Raw genomic sequence first — 22,252 nt, forward strand, 5'->3', positions numbered from 1 at the left:
TGCTGGGCTGAAGTCCAGGCCTGGAGTCAGGGGGAGCTGGCTGAACCTGTTGAAGGCCAAAAGACTTCCATTTAAGTCCCAGCTTCAGCATTGTTGTCAATCAGGCCTGCTTTGCACGCCCGAGCCTGGGCGGTCAGGCTTCCAGGAATGGCTGCACCTTTGAATCCCACTTCAATAGCCTCCCAATTCATGGTGGCCTGTGCCTCATCTCCAGGCCATCCCCAGCCCCGAGAAACCCTCACAGCCATTGACTGAGGCTCCCCCCTCCACTTAACAATGCCCAAGATCACTTAATGACCCCAACCAGGACTGTGGGATTATGTTTGGGGAGTGAAGTGGCCACGTGGCCTCTCACTTGACTACCGCTTCACTGAACAACCGAGATTGCAGCCCCAATTTTATTCATAAATTGAGGACTACCTGTAGCTTCAGAGATTCTGTTTCATTTTGTCGTAGGACAAGAACCAAGGAGGAGGGAAGGGTAGAGACAATGAACAGCAGGAAGAGGTTGCATCTGAGAAATGTGGGGGGACAAAATCAGTGGAGATTTTCTCTGGGGTGTACTAGAGAGGGTCAGACTGGAAGACCTTCATGGTCCCTTACACGATGAGTAGCCTGTGCTTCTCTACCTTTCTCAAAAGGAAATATTCTTCATTTTTATTTTTTTCAACAGAAATAAAATATTGTTTCCAAAGATTTATCTGCAAGCTAACAATCAACAGAAATACAGGATGGAGCCTAGGAAACTCTCGGATCCCCCGTCAGACACAATCAGCACTCCGGAAAACCACAAAAGAACCCATGAATGCTCAGAGTGTGGGAAGTCCTTTGCTCGCAGGTCCCTCCTTTTGACCCACAGGAAGGTCCATGTGGGAAGCGGATCCAGTCAGGATTTGGAGGGTGAGAAATCCTTCTCTGGAAAAGACCCCAAAGATCCCAAAAGCCCCGCCAGACTAAAACCCCATAAATGTGAGGAATGTGACTTATGCTTTGGTCAAAAGTCAGACCTTCTTAGACATCAGAAAATCCACACTGGAGAGAAACCCTATCAGTGTCTGAAATGTGGTAAATTTTTCCGTGACAAAGCCACCCTCAGAATCCACGAGAGAATTCACACAGGGGAGAAACCTTACAAGTGTTGGCAATGTGGGAAGAGCTTTTCTCAGAATTCATGTCTTTGGCGCCATGAGAAGATTCATTCAGGAATCAAATCTTACAAATGCATTGAGTGTGGAACAAGTTTCACCCAGAGTTCAGGTCTTCGGACTCATGAGAAAACACACAGAGGGGAGAAAAAAGAAAAGTGCCTTGAATGTGGGAAACATTTTGCCACGAAATCAACCCTGGTCCGACATCAGCGACGTCACACTGGAAACAGACCCTATGAATGCCCAGAATGTGAGAGACGATTTATGTTTTCTTGTGAACTTCAGACACACCAGAAATGGCACAAAGGAGAGCTACCCTATAAATGTAGGGAGTGTGGAAAAAGTTTTATTTCGCCAGCCCATCTTCAGATTCATCAGAGAATCCACACGGGGGAGAAGCCATACAAATGTGTGGAGTGTGGAAAATGCTTTTCCCAAAAAGGACACCTTGAAAGCCATCAGAGGGTCCACACAGAAGAGAAGCCGTACAGATGCGTAGAATGTGGGAAAAGCTTTGGACGCAAGAGAGGCCTTTGGAGCCATCATAAAACCCACAGAGGGGAGAAGCCATATCAATGCAACGAATGTGGAAGATTTTATGCCACCACCTCAGCCCTTAAAAGCCATATAAAAATTCACACGGGGGAGAAAAGTTACAAATGTTTAGACTGTGGGAAAGCATTTGCTCATTCATCTTCCCTTATAAGTCACAGCCGAATCCATACGGGAGAGAAACCTCACAAATGCTCAGAGTGTGATAAATGTTTTTCACAGAAAAATACTCTTGTGTTGCATCAGAGAATCCACAAGGGAGAAAAACAATATAAATGTCTGGAGTGTGGGAAATGTTTTGCCCATTCTTCAACACTTCGCACACACACCAGAAGTCTCACAGGAGAGCGGCCTTATAAGTGTGTAGAGTGCAAAAAAAAATTTCATTGTAAATCAAATTGTGAGCAATTTTTTCAACAGTCACATCTTAACGTTTACTAGGAACATCACACTGTCCCAGAAGTGAAATCCTACAAATGTTTGATGTGGGAAAAATATTTTGTCTAGTGAAGCAACCTCAGATACTAGGAGAGAGTACACAATGAGGCAAAAGGGCGTACGTGTTGGTGGTGTGAGGATGTTTTCCTCACAAAGCCGCATTAGTAACTTGCCAGAGTGATTACACAAAAGAGTTATAAATGTGTGGGGAATATGTATAATGTTTTGCAGAATACAGGCAGTCCTAAAGTTATGGCCACAACTTGGAATGGATTTCCAGTCATAAATTGCTTACAGTCCTAAATCAAAGCACCCAGGCATTTCTGTTAGTTCTTACTAGCCGTTGATCAGTGAGGAGAACGGAAGATTCAGAGAGGAGAAAATGGGATTTTAGGATGCATCCTGTTGCTTATTTAGTGATAATGTGTGGATGTTGAATATATGTTGGCTGAGGATAAAGATTGAAAGTTTTTTTCTACTATATTTTCTGGGTGTTTCCCCCCCTCCAATCCTCTCTTTCCTATATTCATACACAGATATTTGTATTAGGTTTCTTGCTTTGATATGTGAATCTAATCCTTAATAAAATTATTGTTCAAAATAATCAAGAGAGCTGTTTTCAGGGAGATCAAAAAAAGTCAAGATGGGAGGTCAGATTGTGCCATGCTCTGCAGTCAAAGTCCTGCTGCTTTTTAGCTGTGTATGTGATGCCCTTCAAAACAGCCGCCATCTCGATCCTTTTGACTCCGCCCTCCCTCGCTGGAGACTTCGGACTTCAGGATTGAATTGAAAGACGTAGATTTCGGAGGAACTTTGGGAAAAATGTCCTCGTGGGTTGAGATGGACCCCTGCTCTTAAGGGCAGATCGTTGGTGGCTATTTATATGTGCCTGACACACTCCTGATGAAATGAACCACTTCTTACTTAGGACATACATCGTAGGTCACAAGAGTTGCATTAGTAACTTACTAGAGTGATTACACAAAAGAGTTATAAATGTGTGGGGAGTATGTATAATGTTTTGCAGAATACAGGGAGTCCTAAAGTTATGGCCACAACTTGGAATGGATTTCCAGTCATAAATTGCTTACAGTCCTAAATCAAGGCACCCAGGCATTTTTGTTAGTTCTTACTAGCCGTTTGTGGATCACTGAGGAGAGATTCAGAGAGGAGAAAAGGGGGGTGGGTGCAATTAGGATGCATCCGGTTGCTTATTTAGTGATAAAGTGTTGATGTTGAATATGTGCTGGCTGAGGATAAAGATCGAAAGTTTCTTTTTCCTATTATCTTTTTTGGAGGGTTTTCTTTTTATAACAGAGTTCAGCTCTTAGGAGACATGAGAAAACACACAGAGGGGAGAAAAATGAAAAGTGCCTCGAATGTGGAAAACGTTTTTCCAGGAAATCAACCCTGGTCCGACATCAGCGACTTCACACTGGAGAGAAACCCTATGAATGCCCAGAATGTGAGAGACCATTTGTGGATTCTTATCAACTTCAGAGACACCAGAAATGGCACAGTGTATATATAATGTTTGCAGAGTACAGGAAGTCTTTGAAGCATCAACACAACTGGAAATGGATTTCTGGCCATAGGTTGTTAGTCATAAGTCAAGTCATAAGTCAAGGCCCTCAGATATTTTTGTTATTTTTTACTAGGCCTTTGTTGATCAGTGAGGAGAACTGAAGATCTGGAGAGGAGAAAACGGGGGACGGGGGACGGGGTGGAAAGAAGATACACCCGGTTGTTTATTCAGTGTACTTTAATGTACTTTATGATCCAGATCTAGATCCATATTTATTATCAAATTTAGAAACCATCCATCTCACAGAGCGACTGATTTGCCTTGTTGGGAAAACCTCTCTCCATCTGTCTGTTTCCATGGCCACTCTTCTTGTAAAGGATCCCAGGAGATGCCTAAAACAGGCACCGCTCTTTTGGCAGCTGCCCAGCCTCACACAAGCACCCACACAAACGGTGGAGCAGGAAGAGCTGCCCTCCTTCCAGCAGTCAGGGAGGGACACTCTTCCCATGGGCAGAGGAAACCTCGACACCGGCCCCCGTTGGAGGAGCAGAGGAGGCTTCGGAGCACGTGATCCTGGCTGGGAGGGGGGAAGAGAAGAGGTGGCCAAAGGGCGGGGCTGCCAGGCGGAGGCGGAGCCCAGGAGGAGAGCAGAAGCCCCGCCCCCGCCTCTCTCCTCCCACTCGCTGGATTTCCGCTTCCATCCGCGTGTCCCGCTTCGCCCTGGCAGGATCGGCGTTGGATCCCTCGGGAGAGACTTCTGGATCTCACTCCGGGCAGGTCGGGCTGCTCCCCCTCCGGCCTTTGGGGCGCCCCTCCCGCCAAGAGAGCCTTCCCCCCCCCACCAGGAGAAAGGTAGCTGCGGATCCGCCTCTTCCCTCCAGGGGGGCAAAGGGGGTCCCTCCCTCCCCGGGCTGGATCTGCTACCTCCTCGCCCGGCCAAGGCTCCCAGTGGGGCTCCGGGTGGATCCGAGAAGAAGATTTTAGGGAAATTACTCCAGAAGGTCTCTCTGTGGTCCGTCAGGGCAGGAGGTCTCTGAGCATGCATATCCCACAAGTGCGGCTACACAAATGGAGTAAACGGAGCTTTAAAAGGTTTATGAAGATTTGTAATGTGGTATTAACACAGACTGACCTCATTGCAACGGGGAGGGGAGGGTTTGGGGGGAAAGAAATCCAGTTTAAATTACTGGAATTGAGCTCATGTTGTCCTAAGGCACAAAAGAGATCCTCTTTCTTTGTGCTCTGTCTAAAAGGCGAAAAATAAAATCCTTTGTTTTCAGGCTAATCTAATCTTCTGTTTATAAAACCTGGGTAGAATTTCTAAACTTTATGTTTTCCTTATTTTGCCCAGAAGAGGCTGTGATGTGGCAGCCCCTATTTTGGTGGATGTTTGCCAAAGGAAGTTTTATAAGGCTGGTCTTGTGAGCAGGTAAAAAAAAACACAAGCTGATGGCCAAAAGGCTGCCTTTTCTAATTGTACACATATTTTTGAAACACCCGTCTGGAAAGAGCAGCCCTTTTCCCACATGCTCTGCCCCATCTGATCTCTCTCATCTTCCTTTGAGTTTTCCTACTCACAACTCTGCCTCGGTCCCTGTTGGACGTGATCTTGCTGGTTTCTTACATTTTGGCCCATGGAGATCTTCTTGAATCAGGATTTTGTCTCCATTATTTTGTATCCTCAACAAATAATTCCATATTCTCCCGCTTCCAGGTCATTTACAGATTATGTTCAGCATCTGAGCCTTTCTCATTTCTCTTTGCAGGAGACAAGTGAGGATGTGGCCATGAGCTCCACAGAGAAGGGCCGTTCTTAGATCGGGACCCACCAACCTTTGGCCGGGACTCCATTCTAGAGAATTTGGAAACCGTGGCCCAGTTGGAGAAGCAGCTTCCTACACAAAGGAGCAATGGACTAAGGAGAAATGAAACTGGTCAGCAGTGAGGGTCATCCCTGGACTTGACTCAAGAGGGGCACTAAGTGACCCAGAGACCTCTTAGCTGCAGCTTTAAAGGTGAGTAGAAAAATCTTGGTTTGGAGAATAAGCATATATATTTTAAATATTTATTTGACAAAACAAAATGCAATGAAATTGGGATTTTACTCCCATGGTGCTTGGTGAATTAGTTCCATGAAGGACTCTACGTTGAGCGCGTTTGGTCAGCCAGTTACGAATCCATCTGGGGGTGATGCTGTGTGTCTCCCATTTTTCTCTCTTGCCAAGAAGTCGGCTGTGGTCTCCTTTGTCACATGCCTCACTGAAGTATATTGTGTCCATGTAGTTTTACTGTTCCACTAATTTTGTCACTTAGTCAAAGAATGTAATATGTTTTTTCTGCCATGATCTATTATTGACAAACCCATGTTGGCTTCTAGTAATAGCTTTGTTTGTTTCTAGACTTTCGCAGATCCATTGTTTATCTTTTCTAGGATCTTTCCAGGTATTGATGCCAGCATGATTGATCTGTAGTTTCCTGGATCCATATTTTTCTTCCTTTTGTAGGATTTTATAAAATATGCAAAATATTTCACGAGGATCAAGTAATCATGATGAGATGGAGCTCATAAGTGCAAAATCAGGAGAAGGAAGAAAGAAAAGGGAATAAGAAATGGGTGGCACTAGCATGGCTGGCTCAGGAATTCTGGGAGTTGAAGTCCACGAGTCATAGAAGAACCAAGGTTGCCTATCCCTGCACTAGCCTGAAGTCTCTTTCCTTCTCTTATGTGATGCCTTAATTTTTTCCTGATTCCCATAGTTCATTCTGGACTTACTTACAACAATTCGGACCGGAATCTTGGTCGTTGCGTGAAGCGGTCATTGAGATGTGACTTGGCTGCTTTGCTCAAACGTTGCAATCCTGCACTCCTGGGCCTGGTTGGTGAGCAATTTCACGGGTCGTTAAGCAGACAAAAGTCTCAGGTAAGGAATCTGGGGTTGTCTGAAGTGGGCAGGAGAGGCCATGTGAGTGCTGGCACAGGGCATGTGCGAGTTGAGTGGTCCTGAAGAAGGTTAGAAATACTTTGGGACACGTTGCTTAGCAACAGTATGGAACACACAGCTTGGAGAATGGCGCAAGGCTGCAAAGGCCTCTGGTCTTGGGATTAAGGCATTTCTGAGTAGCAATGGTGACACTGGGCTGAAGTCCAGTCCTGGGATCAGCAGCAGCGGGCTGAAACGGTTGAGGGCCCCAGGCCTCCACTTAAGGCCCAGGCCAGCCCAGCATTGCTGTCCATCAGGATTGTTTTTGCATACCCAGGCTGAGACAGCGCAGACTTTTAAAGGGGGAGCAGCTTTACATCCCACTTCAGCATCCCCCAACTCATGGGTGACCCGTGCCTGATCCCCAGGACCAGCCCCACCCACAATGCACCCCCACAACCATTCCCTAGGCCTAAAAGATTGTGACCAAAGATTTACCTGCAAGCCAACTCTCAACAGTTAGTAGAAATTCATCCCAAGGCAGCAAGCGTCAGAAAGGATGGAGCGTGGGAACCTGTTGGTTCCCCCGTCAGATACAAGCAACACTCCGAAAAATCATGAAAGAACCCATGAATGCTCAGAGTGTGGGAAATCCTTTGCTCATTGGTCCCTCCTTTTGGCCCACAGGAAGGTCCACATGGGAAGCGGCTCCAGTCAAGGTTTGGAGGGTGAGAAATTCTTTTCTGGAAAAGAAACCAAAGATCCCAAAAGCCCCCCCAGTGAAAACCCCTATAAATGTGAGGAATGCAACTTATCCTTTGGTCAAAAGTCACACCTTGTTAGACATCAGAAAATCCACACTGGAGAGAAAGCTTTTCAGTGTCTGGAATATGGGATTTTTTTCCGTGAAAAATCCAGTCTCAGAAACCACGAGAGGATTCACACAGGGGAGAAACCCTACAAATGTTGCCAATGTGGGAAGAGCTTTTCTCAGAACGCAAGTCTTTGGGCCCATGAGAAGATTCATTCAGGAATCAAACCTTACAAATGCTTTGAGTGTGGAAAAAGTTTCACCCAGAGTTCAGGTCTTCGGACTCATGAGAAAACAAACAAAGACAAAAAGGAAAAGTGCCTCAAATGCGGGAAATGTTTTTCCACGAAATCAAATCTGCTTCAACATCAGAGACGTCACACTGGAGAGAGACCCTATGAATGCCCAGAATGTGAGAGACGATTTGTGGATTCTTATGAACTTCAGAGACACCAGAAATGGCACAAAGGGGAGTTATCCTATAAATGTATGGAATGTGGGAAAAGTTTTATTTCGCCAGCCCATCTTCAGATTCATCAGAGAATCCACACGGGGGAGAAGCCATACAGATGTGGGGAGTGTGGGAAATGCTTTTCCCAAAAACAAAACCTTGGAAGCCATCAGAGGTTCCACACAGGAGAGAAGCCGTACAGATGCCTAGAATGTGGGAAAAGTTTTGGACACCAGGGGAACCTTTGGAGCCATCATAAAACCCACACAGGGGAGAAGCCATATCAATGCAACGAATGTGGAAGATTTTATAGTATCCCATCAGCCCTTAGAAGTCATTTAAAAATTCACACGGGGGAAAAAAGCTTCAAATGTTTAGACTGTGGGAGAACATTTGCTCATTCATATTCCCTCAGAAGCCACAGCCGAATCCATACAGGAGAGAAGCCCCATAAATGCTCAGAGTGTGATAAATGTTTTTCACGGAAAAATACTCTTGTGATGCATCAGAGAATCCACACTGCAGAAAAACCATATAAATGCCTGGAGTGTGGGAAATGTTTTGCCCATTCTTCAACACTTCGCACGCACACCAGAAGTCACACAGGAGAGCGGCCTTACAAGTGTGCAGAGTGCGAGAAAAATTTTCATTGTAAATCAAAGCTAAAAATGCACCAGAAAGTCCATAGCAGAGATAAATCTCCTCAGTTGTGAACAATGTTGCGAACACTTTTTTTTCAATAGTCACATCTTAACGTTTACTAGGAACATCACAAAGTCCCAGAAAGGAAATTCTACAAGTGTTTGATGTGGGGAAAATATTTTGTCTAGTGAAGCAACCTCAAATAGTAGGAGAGAGTACACAATGAGGCAAAAGGGTGTAAGTGTTGGGAGTGTGAGGATGTTTTCCTCACAAAGCCGCATTAGTAACTTACCAGAGTGAATACACAAAAGAGTTATAAATGTGTGGGGAGTATGTATAATATTTTGCAGAGTACAGGCAGTCCTAAAGTTATGGCCACAACCTGGAATGGATTTCCAGTCATAAATTCCTTACAGTCCTAAATCAAGGCACCCAGGCATTTCTGTTAGTTCTTACTAGCCGTTTGTGGATCAGTGAGGAGAGCTGAAGATTCAGAGAGGAGAAAATGGGGGTGGGTGCAATTAGGATGCATCTGGTTGCTTATTTAGTGATAAAGTGTTGGTGTTGAATATGTGCTGGCTGAGGATAAAGATCGAAAGTTTCTTTTTCCTATTATCTTTTTTGGAGGGTTTTCTTTTTATCACAGAGTTCAGCTCTTAGGAGACATGAGAAAACACACAGAGGGGAGAAAAAAGAAAAGTGCCTCGAATATGGAAAACATTTTTCCAGGAAATCAACCCTGGTCCGACATCAGCGACTTCACACCGGAGAGAGACCCTATGAATGCCCAGAATGTGAGAGACCATTTGTGGATTCTAATCAACCTCAGAGACACCACAAATGGCACAATGTATATATAATGTTTGCAGAGTACAGGAAGTCTTTGACACATCAACACAACTGGAAATGGATTTCTGGCCATAGGTTGTTAGTCATAAGTCAAGGCCCCCAGATATTTTTGTTATTTTTTTTACTAGGCCTTTGTTGATCAGTGAGGAGAACTGAAGATCTGGAGAGGAGAAAACGGGGAGAGGGGTGGAACGAAGATGCATCTGGTTGTTTATTTAGTGATAAAATGTTGACGTTGAATATATGCTGGCTGAGGATGAAGATCGAACGTTTCTTTTTCTTACTATCTTTTTTGGAGGGATTTTTTCCCCCTTTTTCACATTGTCTTTTTCATATGTGCACACACATATACACACACACACATAGACATACTGAACCTGTGTTGGGTTTCTTTGTTTGATGTGTGAATATAATCCCTAAAGTATTGTTCAAAATAATCAAGAGGACTGTTTTCAGAGCATGGACTGAGTGTAGATGTCGGTCAAATTGTGCCATGCTATGCAGTCAAAGTCCTGCTGCTTTTTGATTAGGAACAAAGCTGCCATCTTGGATCTTTTGAGTCCATCCTCCCTCGCTGGACACTTCTGACACCCAAGGTTGGATTCAAAGGTGTAGATTTTGGGTGAACTTTAGGAAAAATGTCCTGGGGATTTGGATGGATCCCTGCTGTTAAGGGCGGGCCATTGGTGGCTCCCTACACGTGCCTCACACACTCATGATTCAATGCACCACACCTTACTGAGGACATACAGTGCATTCAGAAAATATTCAGACCCCCCCCTTCACTTTTGTCAATTTTGTTATGCTGCAGCCTGATTGTATAGTTGTTAAAATTCTTTTTCCTCATTAATCTACACTCATACCCCATAATGACAAAGTGAAAATCAAATTTTAGAAATGTCTGTAAATTTTTTAAAAGAAAAATCTGAAATATCACTTTGGCACAAATTATTCAGAGCCTTAGCTCAGTACTTTGTGGATGCACCCTTGGCATCAATTACAGCCTCTGAGTCTTTCGGGGTGTGACGCCACAAGCTTTGCATACCTGGATTGGGGGATGGGATAACTATTCTCCAAAGCTCCTGAAGGCAGGACGAGAAGCAACGGATGGAAACTCATCAAGGAGAGAAGCAACCTAGAACTAAGGAGAAACTTCCTGACAGTTAGAACAATTAACCAGTGGAACAACCTGCCTCCAGAAGCGGTGAATGCTCCAACACTGGAAGTTTTAAAGAAGAGACTGGACAGCCATTTGTCTGAAATGGTATAGGGTTTCCTGCCTGAGCAGGGGGTTGGACTAGATGATCTCATCGAGTTTTAGCGATCCCCTGGATTGGGGGATTTTCTGCCATTCTTCCTTGCAAATGCTCTCAATCTTAGCTTGGATGGCTGCATAACAGAATCAACGAAAGCGAAGGGGCTCTTAATCCCTTCTGAATGCACTGTAGTGGCTGATGTGCTCAGAAGCTGTAATCTACCCAACTCCTACTGGCTACTTCAGGGGGGCTTCTGGCATTTTCCCGCCCCCTCCAAGCATAGGGCGGGGGTCCCTGTGAGCACCTTGATCCAGACACCTGGTTCCCTGATGGTTCTCAAGTCTTATGGAGGCTTTTTCCCTTTATGGATTTAAGGCAGTGGTTATCAACCTGTGGGTCGGGACCCCATTTGGGGTCGATCAACCATTTCACGGGGGTCGCCAAGCAAGGCTGTCCGCCATTTTTTTTTTGTCCGCCATTTTTTCCCTTTTCCGGCGGGTGCCTTACCTCCCTTGGGCTGGGCCAGCTGGTGGTCGGCCTGCTCCGTCTCTGCCGCTTGCCAGCTACGCCTCGGCCGACGCACTGGGCGGAACCACGCATGCGCGGCGCTCCCGGGCAGGGAAAGTCCTCGACTTATGGCCGGTTGGGTAGTCCTCGACTTACGGCCGGTTTAGTCCTCGACTTACGACCGGTTGGGGTCGCGGCATTAAAAAGGTTGAGAACCACTGATTTAAGGCTCTTTGGGAAGAAAGTCCAGTCCTGGGCTGGATGGAAGGTCAACCGAAACGAGGAGAAAGGCCATCGTGCCAGGTGTCATGCTGCCAATTCCTCCACTCCCCCATGTGCATTTGTGAGCATTCAGCTCCTTCTGCCCACAAAGGGGGTTTCATTATTCCTGGTCCCCCCTCCCCCGTAGGGGTCTCTTTATCTTCCCAGCTCAAGGGAGAGCGTTTCAGTTTTTGATCTGTCCCCCCTTTCAGCCAAGAATTCAGGCACAGCTGGAGAGAGAGAGACATACACAGTCATAGAAATTCAGGACAGGCAGCCACCAGCCTGCGTTCGTTTGATGTTATGACAGAACCCCCCCCCCCAGACACAAAAGGTACTTTTTGACCCGGATCCATAATGGGTAGTCTCCATTACGGTCGTAAGCCGAGGACCACCTGAACATATTTATTTATCGTGAAATTTAGAAACGACCCATCTCACAAAGTAACTAATTTGCCTTGTTCGGAAAACATTTATCCATCCATTTGTGTCCACCCCTCTTGTCAAACACAACCTGAGGCGGGGACGCACGACAATAATAGAACCAAAACCAACAGAATGGGTGCCTGACACACGCAGACTCGACACACTCAAACAACCCCATCTCCAAATCCTCCAGTCCCAGCTTTACTCTGTCCGTGGACCTGGGTGGGGAAAAACAGCCCTCTACACTTTCCAGAAGGCTAGAAGGGTGGGGGGGCCTGCAGGGTCCCCCAAGAAAGGGTCTTCCGCAGGGCAGGTGCTGCGTTGGAAAAATCACACTTTCTGGGTCTCACTCGATGGCAAATCAAATTCCTCCACTGTCCCCCCCCCCCCCCCCCCCNGCACAATGTATATATAATGTTTGCAGAGTACAGGAAGTCTTTGACACATCAACACAACTGGAAATGGATTTCTGGCCATAGGTTGTTAGTCATAAGTCAAGGCCCCCAGATATTTTTGTTATTTTTTTTACTAGGCCTTTGTTGATCAGTGAGGAGAACTGAAGATCTGGAGAGGAGAAAACGGGGAGAGGGGTGGAACAAAGATGCATCTGGTTGTTTATTTAGTGATAAAATGTTGACGTTGAATATATGCTGGCTGAGGATGAAGATCGAACGTTTCTTTTTCTTACTATCTTTTTTGGAGGGATTTTTTCCCCCTTTTTCACATTGTCTTTTTCATATGTGCACACACATATACAAACACACACATAGACATACTGAACCTGTGTTGGGTTTCTTTGTTTGATGTGTGAATATAATCCCTAAAGTATTGTTCAAAATAATCAAGAGGACTGTTTTCAGAGCATGGACTGAGTGTAGATGTCGGTCAAATTGTGCCATGCTATGCAGTCAAAGTCCTGCTGCTTTTTGATTAGGAACAAAGCTGCCATCTTGGATCTTTTGAGTCCATCCTCCCTCGCTGGACACTTCTGACACCCATGGTTGGATTCAAAGGTGTAGATTTTGGGTGAACTTTAGGAAAAATGTCCTGGGGATTTGGATGGATCCCTGCTGTTAAGGGCGGGCCATTGGTGGCTCCCTACACGTGCCTCACACACTCATGATTCAATGCACCACACCTTACTGAGGACATACAGTGCATTCAGAAAATATTCAGACCCCCCCCTTCACTTTTGTCAATTTTGTTACGCAGCAGCCTGATTGTATAGTTGTTAAAATTCTTTTTCCTCATTAATCTACACTCATACCCCATAATGACAAAGTGAAAATCAAATTTTAGAAATGTCTGTAAATTTTTTAAAAGAAAAATCTGAAATATCACTTTGGCACAAATTATTCAGAGCCTTAGCTCAGTACTTTGTGGATGCACCCTTGGCATCAATTACAGCCTCTGAGTCTTTCGGGGTGTGATGCCACAAGCTTTGCATACCTGGATTGGGGGATGGGATAACTATTCTCCAAAGCTCCTGAAGGCAGGACGAGAAGCAAGGGATGGAAACTCATCAAGGAGAGAAGCAACCTAGAACTAAGGAGAAACTTCCTGACAGTTAGAACAATTAACCAGTGGAACAACCTGCCTCCAGAAGCGGTGAATGCTCCAACACTGGAAGTTTTAAAGAAGAGACTGGACAGCCATTTGTCCGAACTGGTATAGGGTTTCCTGCCTGAGTAGGGGGTTGGACTAGATGATCTCATCGAGTTTTAGCGATCCCCTGGATTGGGGGATTTTCTGCCATTCTTCCTTGCAAATGCTCTCAATCTTAGCTTGGATGGCTGCATAACAGAATCAACGAAAGCGAAGGGGCTCTTAATCCCTTCTGAATGCACTGTAGTGGCTGATGTGCTCAGAAGCTGTAATCTACCCAACTCCTACTGGCTACTTCAGGGGGGCTTCTGGCATTTTCCTGCCCCCTCCAAGCATAGGGCAGGGGCCCCTGTGAGCACCTTGATCCGGACACCTGGTTCCCTGATGCTTCTCAAGTCTTATGGAGGCTTTTTCCCTTTATGGATTTAAGGCAGTGGTTATCAACCTGTGGGTCGGGACCCCATTTGGGGTCGATCGACCATTTCACGGGGGTCACCAAGCAAGGCTGTCCGCCTTTTTTTTTTGTCCGCCATTTTTTCCCCTTTTCCGGCGGGTGCCTTACCTCCCTTGGGCTGGGCCAGCTGGTGGTCGGCCTGCTCCGTCTCTGCCGCTTGCCAGCTACGCCTCGGCCGGCGCACTGGGCGGAACCACGCATGCGCGGCGCTCCCGGGCAGGGAAAGTCCTCGACTTACGGTCGGTTGGGTAGTCCTCGACTTACGACCGGTTTAGTCCTCGACTTACGACCGGTTTAGTCCTTGACTTACGACTGGTTGGGGTCGCGGCATTAAAAAGGTTGAGAACCACTGATTTAAGGCTCTTTGGGAAGAAAGTCCAGTCCTGGGATGGATGGAAGGTCAACCGAAACGGGGAGAAAGGCCGTTGTGCCAGTTTCACGCTGCTAAATTCCTCCACTCCCCCATGTGCATTTGTGAGCATTCAGCTCCTTCTGCCCACAAAGGGGGTTTCATTATTCCTGGTCCCCCCCTGCCCCGTAGGGGTCTATCTTCCCAGCTCAAGGGAGAGCGTTTCAGTTTTTGATCGGTCCCCCCTTTCAGCCAAGAATTCAGGCACAGCTGGAGAGAGAGAGACATACACAGTCATAGAAATTCAGGACAGGCAGCCATCAGCCTGCGTTCGTTTGATGTTATGACAGACCCCCCCCCCCCCACAGACACAAAAGGTACTTTTTGACCCGGATCCATAATGGGTAGTCTCCATTACGGTCGTAAGCCGAGGACCACCTGAACATATTTATTTATCGTGAAATTTAGAAACGACCCATCTCACAAAGTAACTAATTTGCCTTGTTCGGAAAACATTTATCCATCCATTGGTGTCCACCCCTCTTGTAAAACACAACCTGAGGCGGGGACGCACGACAATAATAGAACCAAAACCAACAGAATGGGTGCCTGACACACACAGACTCACACACTCAAACACCCCAATCTCCAAATCCTCCAGTCCCACCTTTACTCTGTCCGAGGACCTGGGTGGGGAAAAACAGCCCTGTACACTTTCCAGAAGGCTAGAAGGGTGGGGGGGCCTGCAGGGTCCCCCAAGAAAGGGTCTTTTGCAGGGCAGGTGCTGCGTTGGAAAAATCACACTTTCTGGGTCTCACTCGATGGCAAATCAAATTCCTCCACTCTCCCCCCCCCCACAGTGTGGATTTGTGAGCATTCAGCTCCTTCTGCCCACAAAGGGGCTTTCATTGTTCCTGGTCCCTCCTGTGGGGGTCTCTGGCGTCTCCCCTTCCCAGCTCAAGGGAGAGCGGCTGAGTTTGGATCGGTCCCCCCTTTCAGCCAAGAGCTGGAGAGAGACACACACACAAACAGCCATGAAAGTTCAGAACAGGCAGCCATCAATCTGCCTCCATTCGATGTTATGACGGACACTCCCCCCCCCCAAAGAGGACTTTATGATCCAGATCTAGATACCTATTTATTCTCATTTATTTATTATCCAATTTAGAAACCATCCATCTCACAGAGGGACTGGTTTGCCTTGTTGGGAAAACATCTCTCCATCTATCTCAGTGTTTCTCAACCTTGACAATTTTAAGGCATGTGGACTTCAACTCCCAGAATTCCTGAGCCAGGCATGGCTCAGCTTGGAAACTTCTCCCTTTCCCCTCAGCATGGCTGGCTCAGGAATTCTGGGAGTTGAAGTCCACGAGTCATAAAAGAGCCAAGGTTGCCTAGCCATGGTATAAGGGAGTGTTTCTCAACCTTGACCATTTTAAGGCATGTGGACTTCAACTCCCAGAATTCCACAGCCAGCAATGCTGGCTGTGGAATTCTGGGAGTTGAAGTCCACATGCCTTAAAATGGTCAAGGTTGAGAAACACTGTGATAATCTGATTCCATGGCCACTCTTCTTGTAAAGGATCCCAGGAGATGCCTAAAACAGGCACCGCTCTTTTGGCCGCTGCCCAGCCTCACACAAACACCCACACAAACCCTGGAGCGGGAAGAGCTGCCCCCCCTTCCAGCGGTCAGGGAGGGACGCTCTTCCCATGGGCAGAGGAAACCTCGACACCGGCCCCCATCGGAGGAGCAGAGGAGGCTTCGGAGCACGTGATCCTGGCTGGGAGGGGGGGAGAGAAGAGGCGGCCAAGGGGCGGGGCTGCCAGGCGGAGGCGGAGCCCAGGAGGAGAGCAGAAGCTCCGCCCCCGCCTCTCTCCTCCCACTCGCTGGATTTCCGCTTCCCTACCGCGCGTCCCGCTTCGTCCTGGGATCCTCGGCGCTGGATCCCTCGGGAGAGGCTTCTGGATCCCGCTCGGGGCAGGTCTGGCTACTCCCCCTCCGGCCTTTGGGGCGCCCCTCCCGCCAGGAGAGCTTCCCCCCCCCCCGCCAGGAGGAAGGTAGCTGCGGATCCGCCTCTCCGGCTTTCCAGGTTTTCCTTGGGGAGATTCGGCTCTGGCGTCGCCTGCAGGGAGCGGATCCCTCCCTTCCCTCCAGGGGGGCAAAGGGGGTCCCTCCCTCCCCCGGCTGGATCTGCCCCCTCCTCGCCCGGCCCAGGATCCCCGTGGGGCTCCGGGTGGATCCGGGAAGGAGCTTTTGGGGAAATTACTCCAGAAGGTCTCTCTGTGGTCCGTTAGAGCAGGAGGTCTCTGAGCATGCATATCCCGCAAGTGCGGCTGCACAAATGGAGTAAACGGAGCTTTAAAAGGTTTATGAAGATTTGTAATGTGGTATTAACACAGACTGACCTCATTGCAAGGGGGAGGGGAGGGTTTGGGGGGGGAAAGAAATCCAGTTTAAATTACTGGAATTGAGCTCATGTTGTCCTAAGGCACAAAAGGGATCCTCTTTCTTTGTGCTCTGTCTAAAAGGCGAAAAATAAAATCCTTTGTTTTCAGGCTAATCTAATCTTCTGTTTATAAAACCTGGGTAGAATTTCTAAACTTTACATTTTCCTTGTTTTGCCCAGAAGAGGCTGTGATGTGGCAGCCCCTATTTTGGTGGATGTTTTACAAAGGAGGTTTTAAGGCTGGTCTTGTGAGCAGGTTAAGAAAAAAACAAGCCAATGGCCAAAAGGCTGCCTTTCCCAATTGTACATATTTTTGAAACACCTGTCTGGAAAGAGCAGCCCCTTTCCCACATGCTCTGCCCCATCTGATCTCTCTCATCTGTCTTTGAGTTTTCCTACTCACAACTCTGCCTCGGTCCCTGTTGGACTTCACCTTGCTGTTTCTTCTATTTTGGCCCATCAAGATCTTGAATCAGGATTTTATCCCCATTATTTTGTCTCAGTAACAAATAATCCTATTTTCTCTTCCCAACTCCAGGTCATTTATAGATTATGTTCAGCATTACTGTCGGGATCTGAGCCTTTCTCATTTCTCTTTGCAGGAGACCAGTGAGGACGTGGCCATGAGCTACACAGAGGAGAAGGGCCGTTCTTAGATCGGGACCCACCAACCTTTGGCCGGGACTCCATAATAGAGATTTTGGAAATTATGGCCCAGTTGGAGAATTAGCTTCCTGCACAAAGGGCCAGTCGATCAAGGAGAAATGAAACTGGTCAACAGTGAGCGTCATTCCTGGCCTTGACTCAAAGGGGGAACAAGTGACCCAGAGACCTCTTAGCTGCAGCTTGAAAGGTGAGTAGACAAATCTTGGTTAAATCTTCGTTTGATGAATAAGCATAGATATTTTAAATATTTATTTGACAAAACAAAATGCAATGAAATTGGGATTTTGCTCCCATGGTGCTGGGTGAAGGCATAACTTAGTTACATGAAGGACTCTACGTTGAGCGCATTTGGTCAGCGAGTTCTGAATCCATCTGGGGGTGATGCTGTGTGTCTCCCATTTTTCTATCTTGCCAAGAAGTCGGCTGTGGTCTCCTTTGTCACATGCCTCACTGAAGTATATTGTGTCCATGTAGTTTTACTGTTCCACTAATTTTGTCACTTAGTCAAAGAATGTAATATGTTTTTTCTGCCATGATCTATTATTGACAAACCCATGTTGGCTTCTAGTAATAGCTTTGTTTGTTTCTAGACTTTCGCAGATCCATTGTTTATCTTTTCTAAGATCTTTCCAGGTATTGATGCCCGCATGATTGATCTGTAGTTTCCCGGATCCATATTTTTCTTCCTTTTGTAGGATTTTATAAAATATGCAAAATATTTCACGAGGAAGTCAGGATCAAGTAGTCGTGATGGGATGGAGCTCTTAAGTGCAAAATCAGGAGAAGGAAGAAAGAAAAGGGAATCAGAAATGGGTGGCTTGGTTACAATAGCACAGGGCTTTTCAACCTTTTCACAGATTGTACCACTTTTAGGACATGACAATGTTTGAGTACCACCAGTGCTTAGCAAGGTGTCAAAAACCTGATGACTAAAAAAGGGGGGGTTGGGTTTTACTGATTAGATTCATTTGTTGTTATAGAAATGGCTAGTTTATACTATTATGGAAAAGTAAAATGCTGAGGTTCAGTGTTAATGCTTCCTTCTACTGCAACAGAGGAAGTACCGTATATTCCGGCGTATAAGACGACTGGGCGTATAAGACGACCCCCAACTTTTCCAGTTAAAATATAGAGTTTGGGCTATATTCACTGTATAAGACTACCCCTGTTCCAATGCACACCAAATAAAAATTAAAAAACATCAGATTTGATTTCAATATGGTAATTTTAATTCAAATGCTTATGACATGCAGGTACTTAGCAGGAAAACTGTCACTTATAAACATAAGGCTGTTTGTCATCAAACATGTAAACATAAAACAGTGCAAGTGGATTAAACTTTTCCTAATTCATTCTAAAGCTGAAAGGAAGGATNTACAACAGTTTGCTTGGTGACTGTTCAAAGTTACAACGGCACTGGAAAAAGTGACTTATGACCATTTTTCACACTTATGACCACTGCAGCATCCCCAGGGTCATGTAATTTACATTTGGATGCTTGGCAACCGATTCTTATTTATGATGGTCACATTGTTCCAGGGTCATGTGATCACCTTTTGCAACCTTGTGACAAGGAAAGTTAGTGGGGAAACCAGATTCCCTGAACAGCCATGTTACTAATTTAATCTCTTTCCTTCTTTCTTTCTCTCTCTCCCTCTCTTTCTTTCTCCCTTTCTCTTTCCCTCTCTCTTTCTTTCTCCCTCCCTCTCTCTCTCTCTCTCTCTCCCTTTCTCTCCCTGTCTCCCTTTCTTTTTCTCTCTCCCTCTCTCCCTTTCTCTCTCCCTCTCCCTCCTTCTCTCTCTCTCTCTCTCTCTCTCCCTCTCTCCCTCTTTCTCTCTCCCTCTCTCTATTTCTCTTTCCCTTTTTCTCTCCCTCTATTTCTCTCTCCCTCTCAAAGATCCTTAAAATCCTTAAAGGTTATGCTTGGGTGGAAGACTTTTTCTTTTACAGATGGGGCGGGTGGGCCTGAGATTTGCGCGCAGGCAGGACCCTGCCCGCCGAGCCACCGCTTCCCCATCGCCCTCCACGCCAGCCGTCTCCGTCTCCAGACCTCCCAGCTGATGGGCGCAGGTCCGGGGGTCGCCAGCTGACAGGCGCAGGAGTTCGGCGCTGCAGTGGCCTCCCCTTCGCCCTCCGCACCGGCCAAAGCGTTGCCTGACGTTCCAGCTGACGGGTGCAGGTCCGGGAATCGCCAGCTGACGGGCGCAGGAGGTAGGTGCCGCCGCGGCGACCCCCGGACCTGCGCCCGTCAGCTGGAACATCAGGCAACGCTTTGGCCGGTGTGGAGGGCGAAGGGGAGGCCGCTGCAGCGCCGAACTCCTGCGCCTGTCAGCTGGCGACCCCCGACCTGCGCCCGTCAGCTGGGAGGTCTGGAGACGGAGACGGCTGGCGTGGAGGGCGATGGGGAAGCGGTGGCTCGGCGGGCGGGCTCCTGCCTGCGCGCAAATGTCAGGCCCACCCGCCCCATCTGTAAAAGAAAAAGTCTTCCGCCCAAGCATAATGCCAGCAGTTCTGTGCCACAGAGGCTTGAGACACGGAGGCGCGGGACGCGGAGCGGCACGGTGCGGTGGGAGGCGGCAGGACGGGGGGAGGGGTTACCTGCATCCTGCCAGCCGAACTCTGGAAGCCTGCCTGAATACATGTATTTTCCGGCGTATAAGATGACTGGGCGTATAAGACGACCCCCGACTTTTGAGAAGATTTTCAGGGTTTAGAAAGTCGTCTTATATGCCGGAAAATACGGTATGTTCTTTTTCCCTTCTCCCCCTCACTTTTTCCCCCCTTTTTCCTCCCCACTGTCTCCTACTATTTGCTTTTGTATTTTTGTATTTTATTCTATAATCTAATAAAATATTACAAACTAGAAAAAAAGTAAAAAAAAAAAGTACCAGTTTTAATTTCTTCGGTGGCTGTTCCTTTGCTGAATTTATTTATTTATTCGATTTATATCCCGCCCTTCTCCTTACCGGACTCAGGGCGGCTGACAGCCTTATAAAACCAATGCTACAATAAATACCTAATTTAAAACCGAATTAAAAAGAAATATTTGCTATGGCCTATATAATTAAAATTTCCTTTCCCTTTGCATTGGCAAATGTATGATGAATTTATCCATATTTATTAATATGCAGCACTACCAGGTAGTTGAGGGGCCTTCAAACCTGGCAGTTTTAAGACTTGTGGACTTCAACTCCCAGAATTCCTCAGCCCTCATGGCTGCTTGAGGAATTCTGGGAGTCGAAGTCCACAGGTCTTAAAGTTGCTAAATTTGTAGACTCCTGAGCTAGCTGGTTGGCCCTTCTGAGCTCTTCCACAGTGTAGTAAGAATGCACACACACCCCAATCCCTTCCCTGTACCCTTAAAGACACAGGAATCAATTGCAAAGCAAGAAAATAAAGAAACACAAACTCCAAGTCTTTTTTTCTCTCTCTTTAAATTGCCTCAGGTGTGTCACTTGTCACAATGTTGCAATTCTAGACTGAAAGGCTCCGGCAATTAGGAAAAGCTTTAGCTTTAAATCAGCGGTTCTCAACCTATGGGTCGCGACCCCATTTAGGGTTGATTGACCATTTCACAGGGGTCGCCAAGCAAGGCTGTCCGCCATTTTTTTCCCCTTTTCCAGCGGGTGCCTTACCTCCCTTGGGCTGGGCCAGCTGGTGGTCGGCCTGCTCCGTCTCTGCCGCTTGCCAGCTACGCCTCAGCCGGCGCAGGGGGCGGAACCACGCATGCGTGGCGCTCCCGGGCAGGGAAAGTCCTCGACTTACGACCAGTTGGGTAGTCCTCGATTTACAACCGGTTTAGTCCTCGACTTACGACTGGTTTAGTCCTCGACTTACGACCAGTTTAATCCTCAACTTACGACCGGTTGGGGTTCGCGGCATTAAAAAGGTTGAGAACCACTGCTTTAAATTAAGCCAGTTTAGCTTCAAAGGAAACTTTCTAAAAGCCACAGACAGACTCAGTTAAAGGGGGTAAAACTAATTACATTTGTTTAAAGGGATTAAACCTTTCCCCTTCCCCTGCCCAAACCACTTCTCTTCCCCTCACCTGAGCTGCTTTGGGAAGCGCCAATCAGCTGGAGCCCTGCCAGCTCCTGGGGCTTCTGCCGAGCCCAGACAGTCCTGCAGCTGCAGTTGCCTCTCCCTCAGCCTTGGGTAGCTTCAGCTCATTGGCCTCCCCTGCTACACTTGGCTAGCAATCCCATACCACCTGCCATGTGGCAAAGTACCACAAGTGGTAGCGTACCACCGGTTGAAAAGCCCTGCTCTAGCATGGCTGGCTCAGGAATTCTGGGAGTTGAAGTCCACAAGTCATAAAAGAGCCAAAGTTACCTACCCCTGCACTAGACTGAAGTCTCTTTCCTTCTTGTAGTATTTTATAAAATATACAAAATATTTCAGGACCAAGTAGTCATAATAGGATGGAGCTGATAAGTGCAAAATCAGAAGAAGGAAGAAAGAAAAGGGAATCAGAAATGGGTGGCTTGGTTACACTAGCCCAGTGGTGGCGAGCCTATGGCACGCATGCCAGAGGCGGCACTCAGAGCCCTCTCTGTGGGCACATGTGCCGTGCCCCAGAGATGGTGAGGGACTGGCCCCCGCCATCCTGGCCCCGCCCACCCAGTCTGCCATGACCACTGAGGCCACGCCCACCCGGCACCCATTGATAAATAAGTGGGTTTTGGGTTGCAGTTTGGGCATTGGGTCTCTAAAAGGTTCGCCATCACTGCACTAGCCTGAAGTCTCTTTCCTTCACTTATGTGATGCCTTAATTTTTTCCTGATTCCTATAGTTCATTCTGGATTTACTTACCACAATTCGGACCGGATTCTTGGTCGTTGCGTGAAGCGGTCATTGAGATGTGACTTGGCTGCTTTGCTCAAACGTTGCAATCCTGCACTCCTGGGCCTGGTTGGTGAGCAATTTCACGGGTCGTTAAGCA

The 22,252-nt window shown here is 47.2% G+C and overlaps 1 protein-coding gene across 1 annotated transcript; it reads left to right on the plus strand.

Annotated features, from left to right (window-relative positions):
• Positions 1 to 731: 731 nt before the first annotated feature.
• LOC107289455 (zinc finger protein 850-like) lies at positions 732 to 17,300 on the plus strand. Its single transcript, XM_029284543.1, has 6 exons — positions 732 to 2,063; positions 3,456 to 3,603; positions 6,421 to 6,543; positions 7,178 to 7,955; positions 8,013 to 8,343; positions 17,247 to 17,300. The coding sequence occupies exons 1-6, from the start codon at positions 732 to 734 to the stop codon at positions 17,298 to 17,300; spliced, it is 2,766 nt and encodes a 921-aa protein (XP_029140376.1).
• The last annotated feature ends 4,952 nt before the right edge of the window (positions 17,301 to 22,252 follow it).

The sequence above is a fragment of the Protobothrops mucrosquamatus genome, unplaced genomic scaffold (genome assembly GCF_001527695.2).
Source record: "Protobothrops mucrosquamatus isolate PMUCROS unplaced genomic scaffold, P.Mucros_1.0 scaffold703, whole genome shotgun sequence".
NCBI classification, from domain to species: Eukaryota; Metazoa; Chordata; class Lepidosauria; order Squamata; family Viperidae; genus Protobothrops; species Protobothrops mucrosquamatus.

Bases quoted from the DNA above. Each gene is read 5' to 3' on its own strand.
- LOC107289455 (XM_029284543.1), top strand. From the start codon at position 732: ATGGAGCCTAGGAAACTCTCGGATCCCCCGTCAGACACAATCAGCACT. The intron at 2,064-3,455 runs GTAGAGTGCAAA...TTTTTATAACAG, and splicing joins GAGAGCGGCCTTATAAGTGT to AGTTCAGCTCTTAGGAGACA. The intron at 8,344-17,246 runs GTGATGCATCAG...TTCTCTTTGCAG, and splicing joins TTTCACGGAAAAATACTCTT to GAGACCAGTGAGGACGTGGC.